The sequence below is a fragment of the Atractosteus spatula genome, chromosome 7 (genome assembly GCF_055471065.1).
Source record: "Atractosteus spatula isolate fAtrSpa1 chromosome 7, fAtrSpa1.hap1, whole genome shotgun sequence".
Lineage (NCBI taxonomy): Eukaryota > Metazoa > Chordata > Actinopteri > Semionotiformes > Lepisosteidae > Atractosteus > Atractosteus spatula.
This window is the reverse complement of record NC_142712.1, coordinates 32,822,597-32,845,700: the sequence shown is the minus strand read 5'-3', so window position 1 is coordinate 32,845,700 and position 23,104 is coordinate 32,822,597. Positions and strand designations below refer to the sequence as shown.

Genomic DNA, 23,104 nt, shown 5'->3' with positions numbered 1-23,104 from the left:
CTGCTCCCATGTCTTAAACAGATTCATAGGCTGACTAAGTTATCATGCAAAAGTTATAGCCATCTATGAGCATTGAGAATAAAGATCATGCAAAGGCTCTGTTCAAACTCCTACCATCATGCACAGTCTAACCCTCTGCTGTCTTTCAAAGACATCAAACATAATGGATGGTGATTGTTTAGCTGTTACTGTATCATTTCAGTTCCAGTCCATATTCCTATACACTTGATTTGGGTGGGCTAATGTTCTTAAATATATAATACAGGTGATTAATCAAAATAACAGAAGGGAAAGTTTGATGATGAGTGCTTATATCACTAATGGTAAGAATTTAAAAAAAGTTAAAACACAAATCTTTTTCTTGAAAAGAATGACTATAGTAAATGTATGTACGTGTGTGTACATGCACTCAAAATCCAGAAAAAAAAAACTGAGCAAGAGTTACACTGTATAAGGCTTCATAGTCCCACAGCACAACAGCACTGTTTGAAAACTGTTAAAGCTACAATTGCCATACTGCAATCCTGAATATAAAACTGCATTTATTAGAAACAAAGTGGTTCAAACAATAGCTGTTAAGAGTCACATAATGTGGTGAATTATATTGTGATTACTGGAATCAAGCCTGTCAGAGGTGGGTGTGGAGGGACACTTACATTTGCAGTCTCTCTGGTTCTTGGTGAGTTGAAATCCTGGCCTGCACTCACAGGCAATGCCTCCTTTGGGCGTCTCTCGGCAGATGTGTGCACAGCCATGGTTCTTATTCATACAGTTCATTCCTTCTGAGGGACACAAGAGGAGAGAGAAGCAGTTTCAATGCCTTAAACGTACAGTGGCATTTACTGTAGATTTGGCTCCTACCCGAAACCCATTCAATGTCGCCACCTGAGCCATCTTTGCCAATGTCAGTTCCAAACTATCTTTTACAATAGTGCTTAGTGATTTGTTTTTCAATGAACACAAAAATTCCTCCTGGAAAATCCATCTTTCCCAGCACCCCCTCCCTCAGAGCCCGGCTCAACCCATCACTGTCGACAGACGAACATTGTCTGTCTGCTTACTCACAGAGCCTCTCAGAGCATGCCCAATCGTGTTTGGCAAATCTGTGATAATAAAAATGTACACCTAAAGAAAGAAAATCCTAAGGAGCTGATCTCACAGCCTTGTAACATTAATTGAGTTAATCTCTGTTTATAAAAGAACGGAAAAACATTCAAAAGGGAAATGTTATTTGTGCGCCAAGTGTGGTTTGCCCATAGTTTTGAAAAAGACTACAATTCAAATTCAATTGCTGTAGATGTACACTTTAAAAGAACTGAGAGAGTTATAATGTACGATTATTTTGCCTCTTGTTCCATGTTTTATGCATCATTCTATATTGATGTTTCCGATTACATCTGCTTTGCCAACTTTCTATTCCAGCAAAAACAAATCCTGCAAATGAGTTTACAAAATGACATGAGAGGTAAAAAGGTGTCACAGCTAAATCCTTCACAAGTGGGACTGTGTGTATATTATATAATTATTTCAAGGAGCAGATTATATCATTAATCAAGCTTCTGTAATTAATTCCTTCCAGCAGTCAAAGCCACCAGCAAAATCTAGGTACCAATGTTGGTAAGCATATCTAGCCCAGATGAACAGGTGAGTAGGGTTAAAGCCAGACTAAAGCCTTCTGTGAGATGAATTAATCATACTAAGTGATGATAAAATCTCTTTTAAAATGCTTGAGCTTCTCTTTCCTCTGTGGATTGGGCTGTTCTGGCAAGCAATTAGCCCTTGTGCCATTCTCCTGTGTTCTGTGTGGGTAGCTACAACATGCCCACTCAGGACTGCCTGCTTGAGGGTAAAAGGTCAGGCCAATCCAATTAAGGGTGCCATGAGTATTCACTGAGTGGCAGAATAAACCCGACCGCATTGTCAAAATACAGTATGTAGTCTGCAAATTAATTTCCTTCTACTTGCTCTTATTCTATCATGCACAGCTAATCTGGGATGTGATATTACTTGAGCTTTGTCTTTTCCAGAACAACCACTTTGCTAACTTTGCTCTAATCACCACGCACTGTAGTTCATGGATATTTCAAAATAAATCACCAATTAAAAACAAGAATTGAGTGCGATCCACCCATCTATTTGATCCATCACACAGTGGACAGACAAAAACACAGATACACATACAATCACACTGGGGCCAATTTACCCAGAAGCCAATTAACCTACCAGTATGTCAGCGGACTGTGAGAGGAAACCAGAGCACCCGGAGAAAACCCACATAAACATACAAACTCCATACAGATAGAATCACGGGTCCGGAATTGAACCTTGGGCCCCAGGGCCACTGTGCTGCCCATTTAATTTAATCAACATTTAAAAATAAACATAAAAACGTTCTTGTTTCTTTTTTATTCTTCAGTCTGTGAAGAATGCCCTTTTGTAATGAGTACCATTCTAAATCTCTTCATGCATAGTCATTCTGTCTGCTTTAATAAAAAGGGTTAAAGTAAAAGCGCAGTAGAAGAGCTGCTTAAAAAAGGCTTATCCCAGAAAAACCACTAATTTTCTTCAATCAGCCTATACCGGTCACTTATCAGCATTCTTTTACTAATTAAAGAAGGTCATCTGGAGTTGGTTGCATTAGAACATAAAGGCAAACACAGACAGACATAACTGGAAAACCTTGAATCTTGATGAATGTTGATAATGTTTACTTAGAAACGATTCTCTACATAATGGAGATTAACTCGGTTGGTTTAGAATTTCCATTGCCAATTCTCTCTGGAATACAATGAGCATGTACGGAATTGCTCAGGGATTCGTTTGGAAATCCGAGAAAAACCTTGAGGCTGGGGACAGCAGTTACTGTATGTTTTAATATTTTAATGACACCGTTCATCACCTTTCCACCTGTAGTTGTGATGCTGGCTCCAAATGACTGCCACACTTCAGTGGTGGCTATAAAGGGCCCTCTCCTGTACTGTAAAGGGCCTTGGGAGTTTCTGGGATGAAAAGAGATATCTGAATGCTATCGAGATTTATTATTATAATTATAATACACAAAGACATCTTGGAGAGAGAAGGGGAAGGTAGATATAAGAGTAAGGTTCTAAAGCAGACTTACACTGCCCTGACATATCAGAAATAACTACCTGGAAACGAAACACTTATTAGATAGCATTTGGCCTTGTGCAGTATGCAGCACATGATGGAAAAGGCTGATATTTATACTTCAGGCAATAAAATACTCTGGGAAAATCATACATTTCCACTGTTTTGGACGGGGTCATTTTAACAAACCGGGGCTCTGTCAGTGTAGATGTTCTATTGAATGGTCTCTATCACCACATTTCTACAGTCAGGTGTACTCAAAAGATAGCTCGTTAATTTTCGTAAAAGCAAAAGAATATTTTCGAACGAGAGGAAGCTGTTTGGCTCAACAAGCTCACGTGCAGGCTAGCAGCGAATTGATCCAGCCATTTCTTGGAAGACGCCAAAGCTTCAACAAAATGTTTGGATAGCTGGTTGTACTGCAGTGGTGATACCCCAGCAGTCACCGAGATAGCAATTCCCCAATAACAAAGGGAAATTAACGATTTATTAAGTACAAAAAAAGGCAAAGGCAATTCCTTCTGCTTATCCAACCTGATGTCTTGTTCTCAAGTGAGTCCCAGAAGGAATGAGAAAGGGGGACTGTCAGGTCTCATTACACAGTGAGAACACTTTAGGACATTTTGAGAGAGAACTGCCCTGTGAATGTGAGAGAGTCTGCCTTAGTAGGCACTTAAGACTGCAGTTAGGCCTATGATAAATTAATCAGCAAGTACAATTAATTTGTAATGTACTAGTGCCTACTTTAGAGGTATATGTTGGTCCGCTTAGTTCAGAAATTTACTGAGGATAGTGTGTGTCTTTCTGTGTATATGTATGGTATATTTGGGTCTATTGTAAAGATACAGTCTAAAATAATTACATATATCCATAGGTTTGTGCCTCACAAAAGTATTCAGAGCCTTCCTATGGAAGTTTTGACAAAATGATACATACATGAATGCTTAAACTAAAGACTGCTTATTACATACTGTAATTATTCATTCAATATTTGAAAAATATTTGGTGGAAGCACCACTGGCAGCAATAACAAGCTGCAAGGTGTTCTGGTCCTCTACTGTCTTTGTACATTGGCTTGATGATATTTTTGCCAATTCTTGTCGGCAGATTTGCTCAAGCTCTCTCGAGTTCCTTGGGAATGACTAAGACAGCACTTTTGAAGTCATTCCACAGATTCTCAAGAGGATTCAAGGTAGGACTTTGACTGGGCAACTCACGTTCTTATTCTTAACCCATTGCTATATAGCTGTGGCCTTAAACTTTGATTACTGTCCTGCTTAAAGGTGAATTTTCACCAGTTTGAAATGTTTGAAACAGGATTTCCTCCAGTTTTTCCAGCACTTTGCTCTATCCATTTCTGCTTCAATTTCATCAAGTCTTCTAGTCCCGGTTGTGTAGAATCACCCCCACAGCATAATGTTGCCACCACCATGTTTGATTGTAAGGATGGCACTGAGTGGGAGATGTGCTGGGTTGGGTCTGTGTCAAATATAATGTTGAGCAATAAGACATTATATCTCTGACTGTGAAACCTTGGCCACATGCCTGCATCATTACTTGAATATGTTATTTTCCATTCTGCCATAAAGGTCAGCTTTGTGGATTGATGGGGATGTTGTTGACGTATGGACATTTTCTCCCATTTGAGATATTGAACTCTGTAGCTCTTCCAAAGCTGTCCAGACCTCTCAGAAGCCTCCCTCGGGGAGTGAGGACGCCTGATCTAGGCAGTGTCTGGGTGGTACCATGCACCTTCCTTTACTTCGTGATTGAGTCAGCTGTGCTCATGGGAATATTAAGGGACTTCAATGGTTTTGTTTTTGTATCCTCCTCCTGTTCTGTGTTTTTCAAAGACTTTATTCCACATTTGGTTTGAGAGCTCTTTAGTACTCATGGTTGAGATTTTGCTTGAAGTTCATTAGCTGACCAAGGAACCTCACAGAAACGTGTGTTTATTCTGTAATCATGAGAACCACTATATTTGCACACAGAAAGAGAAACTCAACTAGTTGTGTGTCTTGGTAAGGTAAATTTGTGTGCCTAAATTTAGGTTTGTCTCAGTAAAAGACTGAATACTTATACAACACTGATTTTTCACTTAATTAGCTATTCACTTCTTTCTTTTTTGCTTTAAAAATGTGGAGTATCTAAATGCGCAAACTGCACAAAGGTCTTAATAGTTTAGAAAGGCACTGCATATGGTTCCACAGATTGTCATATAATATGGTAAGGGACATTTCACACCTAATGCCTGTCTTAAATTCTTAAATTACAATTCTATCCCTGTCTATCAATGTATAGACTGCAAAATAGTGAAAATAATGATTATATGTACAGTATTAATCTGACCATGTTGCAATAATCTAATCAGATAACTTCTGAAGGATTTGTTTTTTCATAAAAACAAAATAAATAGATTTGTGCAACTCTTGTGTGCAAAAATCAGTCCAGTATTCCTAATTCCAAGTTAAAAAGAAATTTACAAACTATGTTGACATACAGTACAGGAATATACACATTTTTCTGTTCTACAACTGAATGTGATGAGCACATTTACGGTTTTATACATACTTAACAGAAAACTGTAAGGAATTCTGCTGTGCAGTAAAAAACTTTAAAATTACTGTAAATCTATTTTTGAAGAGTGCAAAAAATTGCAAGCACTGTTTTGTAAAGGACTGTGTATGTTTATATCAAGTTCTCTTTGTGTATAGAGTATTGAGTATTTATATATGCATGCATCTGTGTAGCTCATCTGTGTTTTCCTAGGCTCTGTGTTTGACAATATAGCTTCCTTGCGGTATTTTGTGTGGGTTTGCCCAAGCCCCATGATTCACAATGCAACATGTCTGCTGTCAATTGGCCTCCTTCCCCTCCTCTGGAGGTTATCAGAGAAAAGCACTCTCATTACTCTAAGTCTGGACAACTGTGCAAACCCCAGCCCATACATCACCTCTGTGGGCTGACCCTACCTCACCCTCCATTCTGTTGGCCTGTATTTGTCTGTGTGCCAATATCTGACTGCCTTTTCTCTCGTCTATCTCCCACTGTAGCTATGCTTCTGGTTTTTATTCTCTGCCTCAGTTATCTGTGTTTCTCTGCCTTCTTGCCTTTCTGTTTAGTCTGTTAGTCTCAATCTTCACTTAACTTTCTGTTTGTCTCTTTTGGTCTATTGGTCTGTCTGTGCTTAATTATCTGTCAGGCCTCCTATACCATTCATGAAACTCCAGCTTGGAACTATCTTCAGTATTAATATAAGCAAGAGATTCAAAAAGATACCTCAATGTTCCAAAGGAGATCAGCATGACAGTAAATATATTGAAAGCATTTTGCTTTGCAATTTGTTTTTATTCTTTCTGTGTTTTTGACAAACACTACAAACCTGTTCACTTGCTACACACATCCAGTATCGACACCATTTTAGATGTCCTTTTTGTCTGTTAGAGTGTTTTGCTTTGTGCCTTCTCTCGTGTCTCCTACTTAGATCTCTGACCTCAGGCTCAGGGAATAAATCCAGCTGTCTGGTTTGTTGTGCGTCCCATAAATAAAGTGAAATAAAAGGGGTTTGCAGTGTGTATGGTGGCCCATCGCCATGTAGCAGGAGGGAAAAAGGATCTGACTTGAAACAGACTGCTTGATGTAGACCAAGCTCGATTCCACACACCTGGAACCCCCACCCAGACACCTGCTGTTTCTGTAGGACTGGAGGCTGAGGAAGGGCAAGGTGGGCTGGTGGGGGAGGGGTCATTTTCAATAGGATATCTGAAAATTCAAAATACACGTTTAGAGAACCTTAAGAATGGGTCATCTGTCTAGGATGTGTCCATGTGAAAGAAAGGGGCCTTCTGTTCAGCAGTTGAACAACCATTAAAGAAAGATCACAAAAAGTCTTTAATACTGTCCACCTACTATATGTGTCGGAATACTGTAGTTATGTATACATATTTGTACTCTGTCGTTGTTTTTCTTATTTCTTATTTTCAATTTTGTAAATGGCTATAAAGTAAGACTGGCAGCATCTGCACATGAGGTCATAGAGACACATTCTATGAGGTATTTTGCCCTTTCAAAAAAAGTGTGTTGTACCCCTGAAATGACAGGTGCATCTTTACATTCCTAAATTGTTTAAAATTGCCCCGTAGAAAACACATTTTTGGAAAAGGCTGAAACAGGTTATCAATATGGGTTATCAATTATGGGTCCTGACAAGTAAATAAAGGTTTTGAATAACTCAATATTATATTAATTGGTATATATCAACATTTAAAGGTGAATTACTAGAACAGGATCTGTAAAAGACAAGACAGTATGAAGAGGTTACATGCTTAAGTACAATAACACAAAAAAAAACAGGCCAGGATCTTCTAGGAAATATACCAAAGTCTGTTTAAAAAAGAAAATGTATGTTAAATTATACAGTGAACTGGTAAGACCTCATTTAGAACGTGTTTTCAATTTTGGTCGCCATGGTACAAAACTGATGTTGCAGCTCTGGAAAGAGTTCAAAGATGACTAACAAGGTTGAATCCTAGTTGCAAAGGAAAGTTAAAGGACCTAACTATCTTTAGTCTTGATACAAGACTAAACAGGGGTCTTGATACAAGAATTTTAAATCCTGAATGGTCTTGATAGTGCCAGCCTAGTGGACTATTTCAGGACCAACATTGGAACAAGGAAAGAAGACAATAATGCTACTGTAACTAAGAAGGCACCTTAACCTTGTAACAGAAGGGTCCTGAAACAAACTACCCAGCCATGCTGCTGAAGAGCTTTCCCTGGGTTTCCTCAAGAAATAGCAGAAGAAGATACATGGATCAATATTTCTTCTTTTTCTGTAATTGTTCTTCCACGTGTAAAAGTCTCATGTGAATTATGGGAGATGTGAGATGAGCAGTCCAAAGCCAGAAATGAACTGTACCACTGAAATGAACATGTTGAGACAGCTCAAGTATATAGTACGGAGGAAAATGTTTGGGTTTAATTTCTGTTTTAAACTACTAAGTAACACAATACAATTTTTCAGCCTCAATAATCATATTGTTTTATTTCCAATCCTTATGCCAAACCATGTCTTTATCTCTCACTTTAAGCAAATGTTGACAGGACTGACATATGTTGATGCATCTATATTTGTCTGTATTGGCAGAAAAATGGGGGATTTTAGTCTCCGAAAATAGACTCTAAACCTGTTGGTTATTAAAGTCAATCCGACAAGATTTGTCCTTCTGGATACCTCAGAGGATCCTGGGATTAAGCAATAATGTCACATAAGCACAGGGGTTAGGATAGCATTACACCTGGCATTTAGAGAAAGAACATATTAAAGCTGAAGCTTATGTCCTCTGTGTTTTCAAGGTTTTTTCCATTTTGCACTCACCTCATGCCCATTTTTATTGCTCATCTTTTCTTTGCCCTGACTATTCCATTGAAAGCCCTTTATGAAAGCACTTTTCTAAAAAGACTACATATTATGGTTATGGGGGATAGAAAATTAGCCTTGAGCAATGCTCTGAATCCAAGGAGAAAAACCTCACGCAACAACGCCTTTGTCATGATATTACAATGACACTCCTTGTTTCTTCGTGCTCGGTCCATTAGTCCACAAATGTGGGTGCAGGAATCAATCAAAACACAAAACAACAGCAAGATGCCCAGAAGATGCATGAAAAGGTACAATTCAAACAAGTTGTAAGTCAAGCTGGAAATAAAAACAATGATAAAAGGCTATGGATAAAACACTCCATTATCTTTACACTCATCTGTGTTTACTGTAACAGCTGTATTTCTGGAAGTGCAGCAGGGATCTTTATTTCCATTAGGCTGGTCTATAACATTCAAGCACTGCTCAGCTCATTTAGTGGCCCCATGCTGAGCAGCCCTGTCCCCCTCCCCACCTCACCCCTAGCTGAGACCCACAGGCATCGCAGACCCATCCATCAAAGCCAGGTCGGGCTGGGGCCAGAACCTGGGCTTTAACATCTCCTAAGAGCCATAAAAGCAAACCTGCCACAATGAGTCTATTCTCTCTGACTGAGACAAGGCCTGATCTTCCCCCAAGAAGCTGACTAATGTTTTTCATTATTATTACATGATCATTCTTATGATGATTTTTACTACAACTAATAAAGAAAACACTAAAAAAGGACAAAGCAGTTCACTGAAAACAGGGAGAAATTAAAATTTAAAAAAATGAAACGGCTTAGCTTGTTAATTCCCCATTATCTCATAAAACAAGTACATAGGACGATGAAGAAAAAAACTGGGAAAGTATTGACAAGCAGTGGAGTTAAAAAATGACATGTTGAAAGCACTCTAACCCTGGCGAGCTCCTTCTCTATAAGATTTTCAGCCTGGATATCTGAGCAGATCACATTTCTCAGTGGATACTCCAAGGTCTAAAACTTTCAACACCAATTAAAACAATCTAGCAAACACTGCCTCATTCTCACTGACACACTGTAAACATGGGGAGTCAACAGGATTTACAGGCCAGTTTTGTATGGCAGTATTAATTTGCTTCTGTCAACTGGTAAGGACGTTTGTGGTGCAGAGATGATGACAGAAACTGCAAAACCACCATAACACTGATGGAAACACTTCGGTCAGACCAGACCAGAGCCCTAAAAACTCCCCAAGGAAAGAATGAGAAACATAACAAAAACACGGATTCTACTGTACAAACCACTACAGTACATAGCTTCTATTCAATAAACCAGCAAGCCACTCTAAGGAGTGTGGAGACAGAAGCACATTAATACCAGAAGGATGTAGTACAACCTGAGAAAAACAGCAATGTTATAAATACAATACATGTTACTCTCAAGTACAAAATCATAATAATATACAGTACAGTATTAAATCTATATCTGCACTCTTTAAAATACAAACTTTTTGATCCTACTGAATCTACTGAACCTATTGAATAAGGCTTTGCTTGACAGTTAACCTAATAACCTGCAAGTTAACCTAATAGCTTCTCTCTCCCTGTCTGTGTGCCTGTGTGTGTCATGGAGAGCAAGCTGGGGTATGCGAAAAGACGAATTCCTAATGCAAGAAATTGTATAGGGCTAATAAAGCAACATTATTAACATTAACATTATTGACCCAGTTCAGCATGCTGCCTGTAGGCTGTGTAAGCTATAGCCACTTACCCATCATGTTCATGTGGTGATGTAACTAATATTATAATAAGTGCAGCAGACAATTTTTTTTTTTATTGGAAACTAAGTTTGTGCTATGTCTCTCAAAGTACTATGTACTACGTCTCTCAAAAATGCCACACAAGAGAATCAAACCAAAGTTTCTCTTCTTTAATAAAACTTAATAGAGAATTTGGGAGTGGCCCTCTGTAGTAATAAAATAGAACAACATAAATATAGATTTACTGGGGTGTCTTACAGTACACTGCAGTAAACTGCAGCAGTGGTGCCAAATTCCCAACAGTCTTGAATATTGGCTCAGGTCCCTTTGCTTTCTCTGTGATCCAGAGGCACATGGCAGTTCTCTGAGTCCCATGGTCCGTACTGTTATCTTTACTCGCTACACTGGTTGCTAAGGGACCATGCCCTAAACACAGAGCTGCTCTATAATTAAAGCAGAATTCCTTCTCCAGATAATGGGGCACTAAAAGTTTTAACAGGGAAATAAAAATGTCAGCACATTGAAACTGAAAACGTGCATAAGGCCCAGGCTAGCCTGTTCCATCGCCACATTGGGTTACAGACAGTGCGTACTTGCTGCCAAATACTATCTGAAGTAGAGCTCTTTCTTCAGCACCCAAAACACCAAGCGACTGCTTAGGTGCAAGCCTGAGGACTTTCTATAACCGCTGTTACACAGTGTCCGGGGGGAGGGGGGGCAGCTTGACATATTTATCATTTTATTTAATGAGAAAAATGTGTCCAGGCATACCAAACAGTGATATTTAATGGCCTTCCTTGATAGGTGCCACAGTAGGCAAAGCTATTAGTGGGACAGACCCCAAAAGCAGATGAAGGGAAAAGAAAGCTTAAAAGAAAGCAGAGATTTTACTTTGATGTATTTTTTCAATTTCATTTTTAGATTGAAAAATAATTCTGTCACTGTTGTGTAAAGGCAGAGTTTTAGAGCAATATATCCTGGTCATGCTACTCCATGACATCTTGGTGTTATTTACCAGATTCTTACATCTAACATACGTGAGCCAAGAACTGAACGAATACAATTTTTTTAATTTGCACTTCATTACAAAGAGTTAACTGCAGAGTCTGATGCATGATATATATATACATCTTGCTAAACATTGATTCATTTTGTGGTGCCTTACCTAGTCTGAATTCTTTTGATGGTTACAACAAGACAGAACATGCTTTTTTCAGTTCTGTGGAGCCTGTCAGAATTTACTGGACTCTGACAGCCTGTGTGGAACAGGACATTCTTGTGGGTGTAGCATCAATTTAGGGAAACAACCACAGCCTCTCAGCAGACTCCCACTGAGGTGAGTGCTCTGCTCTGCAGCCAAAGAATTGTCATGTCCACAGGCCTTCACATTCTCCTTCAGTCTCTCTGTTTTCCATCTTTCAGTTGTCGTAATATTGCCTGATGCTCGTGCCAACACACAAATAACATCCCAATATTTCCCCAAATGTGCCTGTCCAACAGAATAATATTACAGGAGTGAAGCTTATCATATTCACTTTCCTCTCTCTTCATTTATTACTTGTGGTATTACTAGGGCAAATCCATATTAGATATAATCTGATATAATATACACCTACTATCTCAGTGTCAGTGTTGCTCATGCTAATATGAGCAGGCTCAGTGGTAACTGAACTGCTTGAATGCTGTTTTTTATTCTGTAATTTTCATTTGAGCCTTCTGGTAACTAGTGAATGGCTTCTGCAAAAAAATATCAAGTATCAAAAATATCAAGTCAAGCCCTGGATCACTAGGATGGTTAAGCAATGAAAGTTTTTCCCTGGGACAAATCACTCTTAAAGAAGTCCATTTAGCAACCTTCTATATCCTGTTATTCACCTTACTATGCAAGTTGTGTTGTACTACAGTAATTATGCTGTAATTTTATATTTTCTTTTTCTATGAAAATTTCTATAATTTATAGAAAAAGCAAGGCATTTTTGCAAGGCAAATTTGCGATAAATTCCCCTTTGTAAATGATCTTAACAGTCAAGCCTTTACTTTACACAGCAATGGTTAAATATCACTTTTATTCTGAGATCTTAACTGCACTGTACGCTATGTGCAAAAGGCACTACCTGCTTGTTTGCGTATTGCAGACTACAGCAGAGAGAGGTCTGTTACATTGCTCTCTTACAGTCCCAGACTAGAAAATTACAAATGAGACATAGGGACACTTTAAATTCACCTATCCAGTACTTTGCTTCCAAGTTTGTAACTATGTCTTTTCTCCTTTCCTTATGGAAAACACGATCAATGCAGGTGTATAGTGCTGTGCTGTATGTCAGCCACAGTAGCTGAGTGATACCCTTCAACCAAGTCACATAGTTCAAGGCATTCCTGCTATATAGATGTATAGGGTATTCAGCATGAATGCAGCCAAGGCATTCAAGCATCCAAGCCACTGATGTATATATTAGTTCAAGGGGGAAATAGGGTTGAAAACCTAGTCTAGACAAAGAGAGAGAGAGCCTGGTGCTGAGCTTTCACTCTGCTTAAGAATTGGGAGTAATTTAGAGTGCAGTGCAAAAGCAGTAGGGTCCCGCAGGCCTCATTGTGCAGTCTTTGATGCCTGACTGATGGCCAGGCTTAATGGGCAGCCCTTTGGGGAGTATGAGAAGCAGGAGGCAGAGGTGGGGGGTTGGTAGGGAGGGAGGGGGGGTGTAGAACGTTCGATCTAATCCCACAGAATAGGAAAAGAGTCTAGTTATATGGTTGGTCTGCAGAGCAATAGAGCAGCCACTTTGCACTTGTAAAAACAATTCTGCGGCCAGTGAAGAGCCAGACAGGCAGGCTTGGGCTTCCCTTCTGGAAGGGAATAACATAAGTGAGATGAGCTCAGCTCTGTAGGGGAAAAGAAGGATAGAAATTAGTCTAGTATTGAATATTCCATTCAACAAGATGAGGGCCTTTTTGCTACTGTGCAAAATTGCCATCTTATTGTCCTAAGTGGATGCTAAGTTAAGAGTTACTAAAATAAGTATATACAAGTTTAAATGTTTGTTTGTTTGTTTTAAAACAAACTTGTGCTTGTTCTTCCTTTTTCGTTAAGGGGAGAATTTAACATAATGTAAACGCTTTATGTCCAACTACTGCTATTCTACATAACTCTTGTCTGAGTGTGTGAAGCATCAGATGCATTTAGTACTGATAAACCAGTCCCTACACTCACGCCTACAGAAATCAACTTTCTCTATCAAGTCTTTATCATTCCCACTAGAACTTTATTAAATCCGGATCCCTCACTTATCTTCTTTTTAACTCCTAGTTGAGGGAGTGTTTAATACAATTTGGATAGCAAGCAAAATTAGTTGCTTTCCATCTGTAAACAAATTTTTGGCTTTATACTGGATTATACTGGTACACACAATATTAAAAAATATACTTGTAAGAATCATAAATTCAAAAACAACACATTTGGTTTTATAGATCTCAAAACTCAGTCTTTGTGAAGTTAAACAAAACACCAAATTCTAAGAGATCAGAGCTTCAGTGTCTGAAATTCATTCACAGCTCAGCTTCCTGCAGGGTTCAGAATATCCCTCCTCTGTGATTTTATGACACTGTTATTATATTGGTAAAACACACTGCATGTGCTAGAGGTGCCCTGTCATTGCCTTGACTGCGAGTTACCTTGTTTTTACCAGTCTCTGACACTAATCTGAATAAAAAAGGTGTTTTGGAAGATTTAATACACAATTACTGGTCTATTCAAAGAAATATAGTCTTTTACCCATATAGAATGTATGACATAGCTATTCTTATTTGTATACAGTTCATATTTCAAAGCAAATACTATATTTAGGATTCAAAACACAATATAACAGTGTTGTATTCAATATACAATATCAACACAATGTAAAACACAATATATACAACAGGTTTTCTAATAAAGAAACTAAAATAAGAGGATGTTTCTCTGGCTACCAGGAGAATCTCTCTGTTGGTCCAGCAGCCCCAACTAATTTGAAGAAAAAAAAAAGCTCATTTTAGAGTAGAAAAATGGCTTTATTTAATAGCCTTTAAAAACAAAAGCAACAAAAAAAGATTCCTCAAGTCGTGACTAAAATAAAACAACAAATGCTATGCATTCACTCTCATCTTTGATCTCTTTTTACTCCATGATCATCTAAATTGGTTATAATGTAACAAATGGGAAGGAAAATTCAGCAAAGTTTGAAAACTGAGAAAAATGTTTTAAAAAAATAATGTTGGATTACTATTTGGTAAGAACCCTTTCTAAATAGTGCTAGTCTCGGTGCTAGTCTATGATCAATAAAGCAAAATACAGTTTTACTATAAACAACCTGTGCACTGCAATTACAATACTTTATTTCATTTTTCATTGGTTCGTTATGCAGTATTTTCTTGCAGTGAACTGACCATGGCAACGACTGCAGTCCTGTAACACTGCTGGCAAGGGGTATTGACCTTTTCACTTTTACTGTATATACTGGGCTTTAGTATTAGTTGGCTAATACTGGTATTCTGAGTTAAGTTCCAGCTGAAATTATTAGGTATCTCCACAGTCACATTCAGCATGATACATTATATCTCACTATAGGAGGCTTAGGCTCTAATTCAATAAAAGTTCTTATAAGCGGACATCAGACACACGTTAACAAGCGTCTTATAACTATAAGTAAGGTGGCATTCACTAAGAAGCATGTAGTGGTAACAGAAATGACATACTATTAGCAGAGCAAAATGTACCTCAACTTAAGGGGCACACAAAAAATCAGCAGAGTTCTAAAGATAATTCCTGAACACAAGGTGTACCTGAAGGCACACCATGTACTGAAGCCGTACTGTACATTGTGGTTACTGACTATAAAGGAAGAATGGGGAAGTGTTAAAAAGACAGTGTTTGAAAGCCAGTTTTTTTAAATATACTATGAATGAAGATATTTTGACCAAGAAATGTTTTATAGAGTATTCATAAAATAAAAATACATATGCTGTACATTAAAAGAAAAGGTGAAAACATTTCTGCCACAAAACAATACCTTGATGGCAATTAGAAAAATCAACTCAAGAACCTTGTCTTACAGAACTTCACAGAACTGTTGAAGAATAACATGCGTCTCTTCTGGCTTAAAACAGTGAATATAGAGGTAGTACTGTAATTTTGCACAAGTCGCATTTAATGAGAATTTTTTCTCCTAAAAACAAATTGCTTAGTTGAGCCTTTCAAAATTTCTGAGAATTGCTGTGCTTCAGGCTCTTAAACTTTCTTCTCTTTTCTTTGAAACCGTCACCTGTTTCTGTTGCCAAAGTGTGCCTTCAAGATGGGCAAAAAACACTTAAGCTTTTAATAAGATGGATCTCAGTTTATAGCACTTGCTGCATTCCACGTGACTCAAAGCATGCATTTATGGTTAACACGGTTTAGTGAACACCAAATGCATATCATTACCCTCCTGAGAGTTACTGTATCTTTCCATGCCATTGGAATACATTACCCAGTATTTGTACAGTATATTGATCAGATGCTAATGAACTCATAAACTAATTTTAAAGCGTGTGTGTCAAATCACACCTTATACTTCAATACTTATTGGCTGTGTATAATAGCATTTGTTTTTTTCCCTTGGATAACACATCTCTTATCACATATGAAGCTTTAGTGAATGAATTCCTAAGGGTGGTCCTTTTGGTTTAGTGGTATCATTACTGTGTGCAGATGTAAGCATTCTAGTGTGTGTCTGTGGCCATATGGCAGTGTGACTGCGTGTGTTCGTACCTCCCTGTGCATGTCAATATCTGATTATTTTCAATTTAAGTCCGCAAGTCTGTATTTATATGTGCCAAGTGCAGGCATGCTCTACTTCTAGACAAAGCTTTGAGTACTTTGTGTACTCAGTGACCAGATAGGTACACTGCAAACATGGCACACACAGCTCATGGGGCTATGGCAAGCTAGTTTCTCCAAATAATAATCTGGCTCACCAGAGGAGAATTGCAGAAAACCCCTGTGAGGAAACTGAGGGAAATGTCCGGTGGCCAGCCCAAACACAGGAAGTGGTTTGCTGTGACAGTGTAAACATTTCTTTGAAAAATTCTGTGGAGTTGCTCAAAACAAGTGATTACAACAAGTTTCAGTGAGAAAGAGAGAACCCTTAACTATTTGTGAAATCTAAGTTCATAGGTGCTGCCTCAAGATGAAAAGTCAGATTGTAAGTAAAAGAGAACAACACTTAGTGTCTGGAATTAAGTAAATCAGGTGAGGCTCTGCATCTGGAATCACATCACAGCATCAGCCGTACATGTTAATAAATATGTTACAACTGAACATTGAGCTACATTTAAACTAACAGCCATACAGGTTCTTGCGCTACCTGCCTTCAATTGAATTTTATAGGTAAACCACATAAAGGTAATTTAAGATTTTATAGTGTTTTAACCAGTGTTGTGACATTGCTACATTTCATAAGAACACAGAAGACCAGGCACTGCAACCCACTGTACCTGGATGATCTGCAATGTAGAAGCAGTTTGCTGTATTTTTGTAAAATTATTTATACTACTATAGAAAGTTGTACAAAGTTGAAGAGTTTCCACAAGTAAAGAAACTGCTATACAGTTTAGCATAGTCAATGAGTTCACTTAATATGAAAGATGAGTCTGGGTCTCTCTGCTTAAGGGTTAAGAGAAAGAGGAGCCATCTGCACTGTACATAATTAAATCTTGTTTGGATCTAGTCATCTGCAAAGCACATTCAAAACCATTTAGTTCAAGGTAATTTCGTTATTATTTCATTACATACCAGAACGGGGTTTGTCAGTCAAATGGAACTTAATAATATCCATGCAAGCTCCTCCAGTCTCTGATCAAGCAGCACTGCGTTCTCAGACACCAGGCATGATAAACTGTTTGTCAAGGTGATGGGGCTCACCGTCTTGTGATGGTTTCTCTGTTTTCATCGGCACACACCCCCACCCTGAAATCTTAACATCAATTAACTTTAATGAAAATATTGCGAAGAATTATTCCAGCATCGGTTTTTTCCATTGGTAAATTAGTAAAAACGGTGATTGTTCTCTATGTGTCAGTTAAATCTTTTAAAAAACATTTGCCTTACAGCACCTTACTGAGTACTACAGATCTTCCTGGTGGAGCATAAGCTCATTTGCCAAGTGAAGTGATGATAATAAAAAAGTCCAAAATGCAAAAGCACAAGGGATTTGCTAATGTATTATTGTCTTTAAAAGTATAAGGTAACTTTTTTCAGGGCCAATAATCAAAAGGACAGATGAGTGTCATTTCTAGGTAATTTTAAGTTGTATTTCTCCAGTTGCTGAAACCCAGATACCACAGAAACTAAAGGTTGTCTACAGCACACCAATTTCTGACTGAATGCAAATAAGTAAGGAAATCGTAAATGATCAGTGGAAAAAAATAGGTACATTGTAAAATATTAAAAAATAACATTCAAAAATAAAAAAGCAACAAAATAATCTGAAAATATAATAAAAATAGTAATAGTATTAATAACTACAAATACATACAAAAAATAGTTTAAAAAATGCAGAACTGAATGTAATAACCATTTACTCAAACACACAGATACTGTGGCACTAGATTCTGCAAGATAAAATGACGACCTAACCAATCACAGCACACCAAGCAGCACCAAATCTCTGCCAATTGGCATCACCACAGCATGGCATTACAGTCAGCTGTAGATTTTTCAAATTAGCCTCAGTACATACAGTACAGTACTTTATTTCTTCAGTCTTGCCATTTTAATATTGTAAGTGCTTGTACTGGTTTTATGGTTTTAGTTTACACATATTTTAACATTAATGTTGTTAGTTTAACCATGGCCAATACCTTTTACAAGAAGTTTTTTATGGGGAGCTTTGATGGCTAGGAACCTAACTAATTCTTTCCATAAGGCTTATGTAAATACAGGTCATGAATTAGTACCAGTCTCACCCAGGAATATAACCTTGCATACAACTGGTAGCTTACTTTATTGTTTATCATGTTTTAGCTGTAATTCCTTGCATTTATATAGTGCTTTTCATCCTAAATGATCCTGAAAAAGTATTTTACATATAAAAGAGGATTACACATCCATCTAGGTTACACACAGCAGACATTCTGTAGCAGCAGCCCCAACTGACAGTAGATAAGGTAGAAAAGTAAGAAACTACTTCATCAACTGAATTCGGAGGGATCTTTAGGGTAGCCAAATTGTGCAAGTCCAGAGTAAAATTTAGCCAAGACAACTGGGATAACACCCTTGCACTTAAAAACCACCATGGGAATTTTAATGACTAAGCAGTCTGGTCATTGGTTTATCTGAAGGATGAAAACTCCTACAGGATAAGGCCTGTCTAGTCTGTCTGGGGTATTAGTTTGGGTATCATGGTTGAGAGGGATGAGAGCCACCTACTGGTACACTAGCACCACTTACAACAGCAACCTGGTTTTCATTGGAAGTCTTCCATCCCAGTACTGACCAGGCTCAGTAAGGAATTATTTCCTCTGTTTGGCACAGAATGTTGGGCAAAAGAAACTCAAAATAGGTTCATTCATCACCACACTATAAAGTTTTCCTTTTAAAAGATTTCCATTGAACATTTTAAAAGCCCAACCTGTATTTGTTTAAAGTCAGATATCAAGACCTTGCTTTTGTCAGATCTCAAAAACTGAGCAAGGTGGAGCTTTTAGTACTGGGATGGGAGACTTCCAATAGAGATCAGGTCGCTGGGGTAAGGGGTGCTTATGAACCAGAAGGTGGCACTCTTCCATTCCACGCATTCTGGACCAGTTTGCCCCAGTATTGTGACCAGGAACACTGTGCTGTAAGAGCTGCCATCCTTCAGATCAGATGTTCAGCGAAGCTCCAGGATACCTGGCGATTAAAAAATCACATGGCACTTTTTTTTAAAAAAAGGAGGTTTCCTAGCTAAATTAAACTCTGGACTTGTACAATCTGATTTCCATAAAGTCTTTCCTTAATTCAATTGACTTCTCTACCTGAACCGCTGTGTATTGGGGCAGCTGGCAAACAATGACTGTGTGCCACTCACGGGGTGCTACACTTCAGCAGAAGCTAAAGTGGGTCCTGTATACATAAAGGTCTTTGAGGATTGTTGGGAGGAAAAAAGCTAGGTGAAAGCGAGCAGCTATTACAATTATTATTAAAATTGACAAGAATCATTTTAAACATAACGAGTGCTAGCAGAGATTTCACCAAATGTTTAAATGCTTAATTAGTTCAAATGCCATTGGGGGATAAAATAAAAAAAAAGTTTTGACCTGAATTATTAATTTTCAAAAATGTCAGTCTCCCTAGTTCACACGCGAATCCCAAAACAAAATCTGAAAGTTTCTTTGTAATACAATTAAAGCACCCTTTGTTTTACTCTGCACAAAAGAGGCTGCCACATAGCAATACTTAATATCAAATACCTTGTATACAAAGATATATCTTGTTTGAAATGAGACTCGTGTATCATGGCAACATCTATTTTTTTTCCTTTGTAACAAATCTAAAACAGTGATCATGTTTGTTGGGAGAATTTAGTCTGCATAAATCCCAGAACAACACAGAAATATTAGTCATAAGTATCCAAGACTACAGGTATATCAGAGCAGAATAAATAATGTGTTGTATGAATAAAGCACATACTGTATAACAGCTGCTTAGTGAGAATGGAAACAAAATAGTGAAATCCTTAACCTGGTTCTTTAAGAGAGCCTGTTTTCTGTCAAAAGCAATGAGAAGCTTGAAAATAAATTTGAAAATAAAGCTTGTTGTGACTTCAAATAGAATAATCTCCATAGATTCTGTGTGGCTTCCAATGTGCCAAAACTGGAATCTATAAAGGATTTGCCTGTTCCAAGAGTTTGACTGGATTGTCATGCTCCCCTGCCTCTGGAAAACCCACTTTGTAATATTGCAAAGGGAGTGGTCCTTCAACTTATCCACCTTGCGTTCCAAATCTTCCAGTTTCATTGCATGAGTATTTAGTACCTTTTTAAATTTAACATTGTTCACCTGAGATGAATTCTAGTCTCAAGATCGGTTTCTGAATAAGTGACACGTGGGTGTTAAAGTTTGTGCCTACTCCAGTGATCCATGCGCTCCCTGCTGCCATCTCAGCTTTAACGAGCAGGGCCTGCTGCTCCATTGATTGTTTAAATAGACTGGCTGGATCTCAGCGAGCTGTAGAGAAACCAGTGCTTTCAGTTTCTTCTCACTGGGGAAAGAGGCAAGTGAAGAATGAGTCTTTTATCAAGTCCCTGACATCTGAAAACGGACCAATGTGAGACTGTAAGAAAAAAACAGTGACAATAAAAAAGAAACAAACAGAGTGACAGGAAGCTGGAGATGTACATGTAACCCCAAGCCACCATGCCTGCATACCGGTCACATGCTCTCTCTGTATTTATTATTTTTTCAAGAACGGACAGACTGTATAAGACACAAGAACAAAATGTGTCTCTGAAAATGAAACTTAGAGGCTGCTTAGTTAACTTTTGTTTTACTAAGAAACTAATATGGGTGCTAACCACACATATCTTTTTGGGATGTGTAATATGAACACTGGCAAATAGTCTTTCATTTCTGAAATTTCTGAAAGAGTGTCTGGATTTCAGTGAGAATCAGGAGCGGTTTTAAGCTAAAGATGAAGAGTCAGGTTGCTTAATCTAAATTAAGGAGTGGTACCGAAATATCTATAACAACATACAACTTGAACTGAAAGTTACAACATTGCAAAGCCCTTAAAAAGATCAATTTGGTCAGGAGGGGTACTGTGAATTTAACACTTTGTCTCTAAAAACTTTCACACTACCTAAAACAGCTTTTTGATTTTATAACACTGTGTAAACGTCTACAAAATCTGAGCCTCTGAGCCATGTATGTTGTCTGATTAACCTGACAGGCCTTTTCCAATTAAAAATAAGAGAGCTGTGTAAAATGAGTAAACACTAGTTCTATAGGATGTTGTTTCTTTGGGTTGTCTGGTGTCACACAATTCTGAGTTTGGGGTCACTCTCAGGCAGATTTCAAAAGCGAAACCTTCTGACCTGAATGGAATTCCTCTCGACCACTAAGCACTTTGGCTGGCCTTTCAAAGGGTTCATTACTCTACTTGGGGAAATATGTGCTGCAAATAAATGAACTGTTACATTCCACCGAACGAAGATGGAAGCTTTCATTTTCTGAAAGGTACTCCTTTAGAACCGCCTTTTTAATCAGAACCAGACACCAGCTGCTCTATCATTAGGCACGGAAGCTGGCAGCCATGGTCACTAATTGGCATATTTTTCTGCTAACAAGGGCTCCCAGCAAAGAGCTTGGCAGCACCAGGCATTACCACAATGGCAGCTGATAGTGCACCTTATTCACAGCTAATGAATGCAAAGTCCATAAAGAGAAGGCTAATTTACTTTTAATGTATTTAATAAAAGGCTGAGGTTACTGTACATGAACCTTTGGCTGGGCTAGTCCCAAAAGGAAAAGTAATGGACTACAATACATGGGAATAGAGAGACCGGAGCAGCCTCCTTTGAGATATGAGAAAGGCTGATACTGATGAACAATAACGAGAATTACGTGCAGATAATACCCACATTTGCAAAATCCCCCAAAAAATCCCAATAAGAACTGAAATCGTGCTGCATCACCTTTTCTTTGGTTACAGATTTTATTATGACTGTTTGTGTTTACTATTGTTTTCACTTTTTAATATTTCTCTACTAGTTAAAATGCTTTATGAAGTGAATGAACAGATGATATGGCTGCAGTATGTCACCCAGGTGGGGGGGCTGCCCTTCAGTCCAAATGAAGTGGGTCCTCTCCTATATGCGAAGTGCTATGGAATCCTTTCAAATGAAAAGTACTACATAAATGTTTTTAACTATTATTTAATATGAATAATAATAATATGTTTTTCTATTTTTGAACTGTCCAGTGTGGACTTACAGACTGCCAATCAACTCTTTGAAATGTGCACTTGCTAGCCATTGTCTTTTGTTCACACTGGAAACCGAAAGCACTGAAAGCTCATATGAGCCCAACAAGTCATACTATATATATTGTAAGAAAAACTGAGGACACAATCCACTAATAACAGATCCCAGTCCTGAAATAGCCCTGTTACATTTACTTGCTAACTCAGAAGCCCTCTAGATGATACCATTGAAAAATTAAACAACTACATCTTTAAAAAAAAAACAACCATTTTTTTAATAGACATCTTCTTGCTAATTTACATAAATGTTCATGTAATCGTCAAAATTCCCCAAATTTTCTTTCCCTTGTTTTTGGATCACCCCAGGGAATAATGAACCAAATTCCAGTTTGAAATATGAGAGCTGTGGGATGTTTATCAAATCATTTATCTAAGAATTTTGCCTGCTGCAATGATCTTCAAAACAGCTATTCTGCACACATCGTACGAAAACCAGTCTGCAAAAATTCTCCATTATAAAAAAACGACTGAGGTCAGGTTCACGCCACATGAATACCACAGAGCTCTCATATCAGATAATATAGTAATTCATAAAGCATAATTTATATAGCTGGGCTGGGAAATATTGCATAAGCAAAATGAAATAGGCAAACAAACACATAAGCAATTCTATGGTATTTTTTCAATGATGCATAAGACTTTTAAACAATACAGGAGTGCTAACAGTCTTCTCTAGTGTACAGGAAGCAGCTCATATAAGTTTTGTTATTCATATGACTATATCTGTACAACATTATTAACATCCCACTTCTCACCCCACCTCTCCTAACACTATCCTTTCAAATCCCATAGGAATGCTCTTTAAACATAATCCACTCCAGCCGCTG

The 23,104-nt window shown here is 38.0% G+C and overlaps 1 protein-coding gene across 1 annotated transcript in view; it reads right to left on the bottom strand.

Annotated features, from left to right (window-relative positions):
* Positions 1–23,104, bottom strand: part of scube3 (signal peptide, CUB domain, EGF-like 3) — a 116,939-nt gene that overhangs the window by 46,793 nt on the left and 47,042 nt on the right. The window contains exon 5 of the mRNA XM_088920999.1: positions 657–782. Within this exon, the coding sequence (XP_088777125.1) occupies positions 657–782 (126 nt within the window). The remainder of the gene's footprint in view (positions 1–656; positions 783–23,104) is intronic.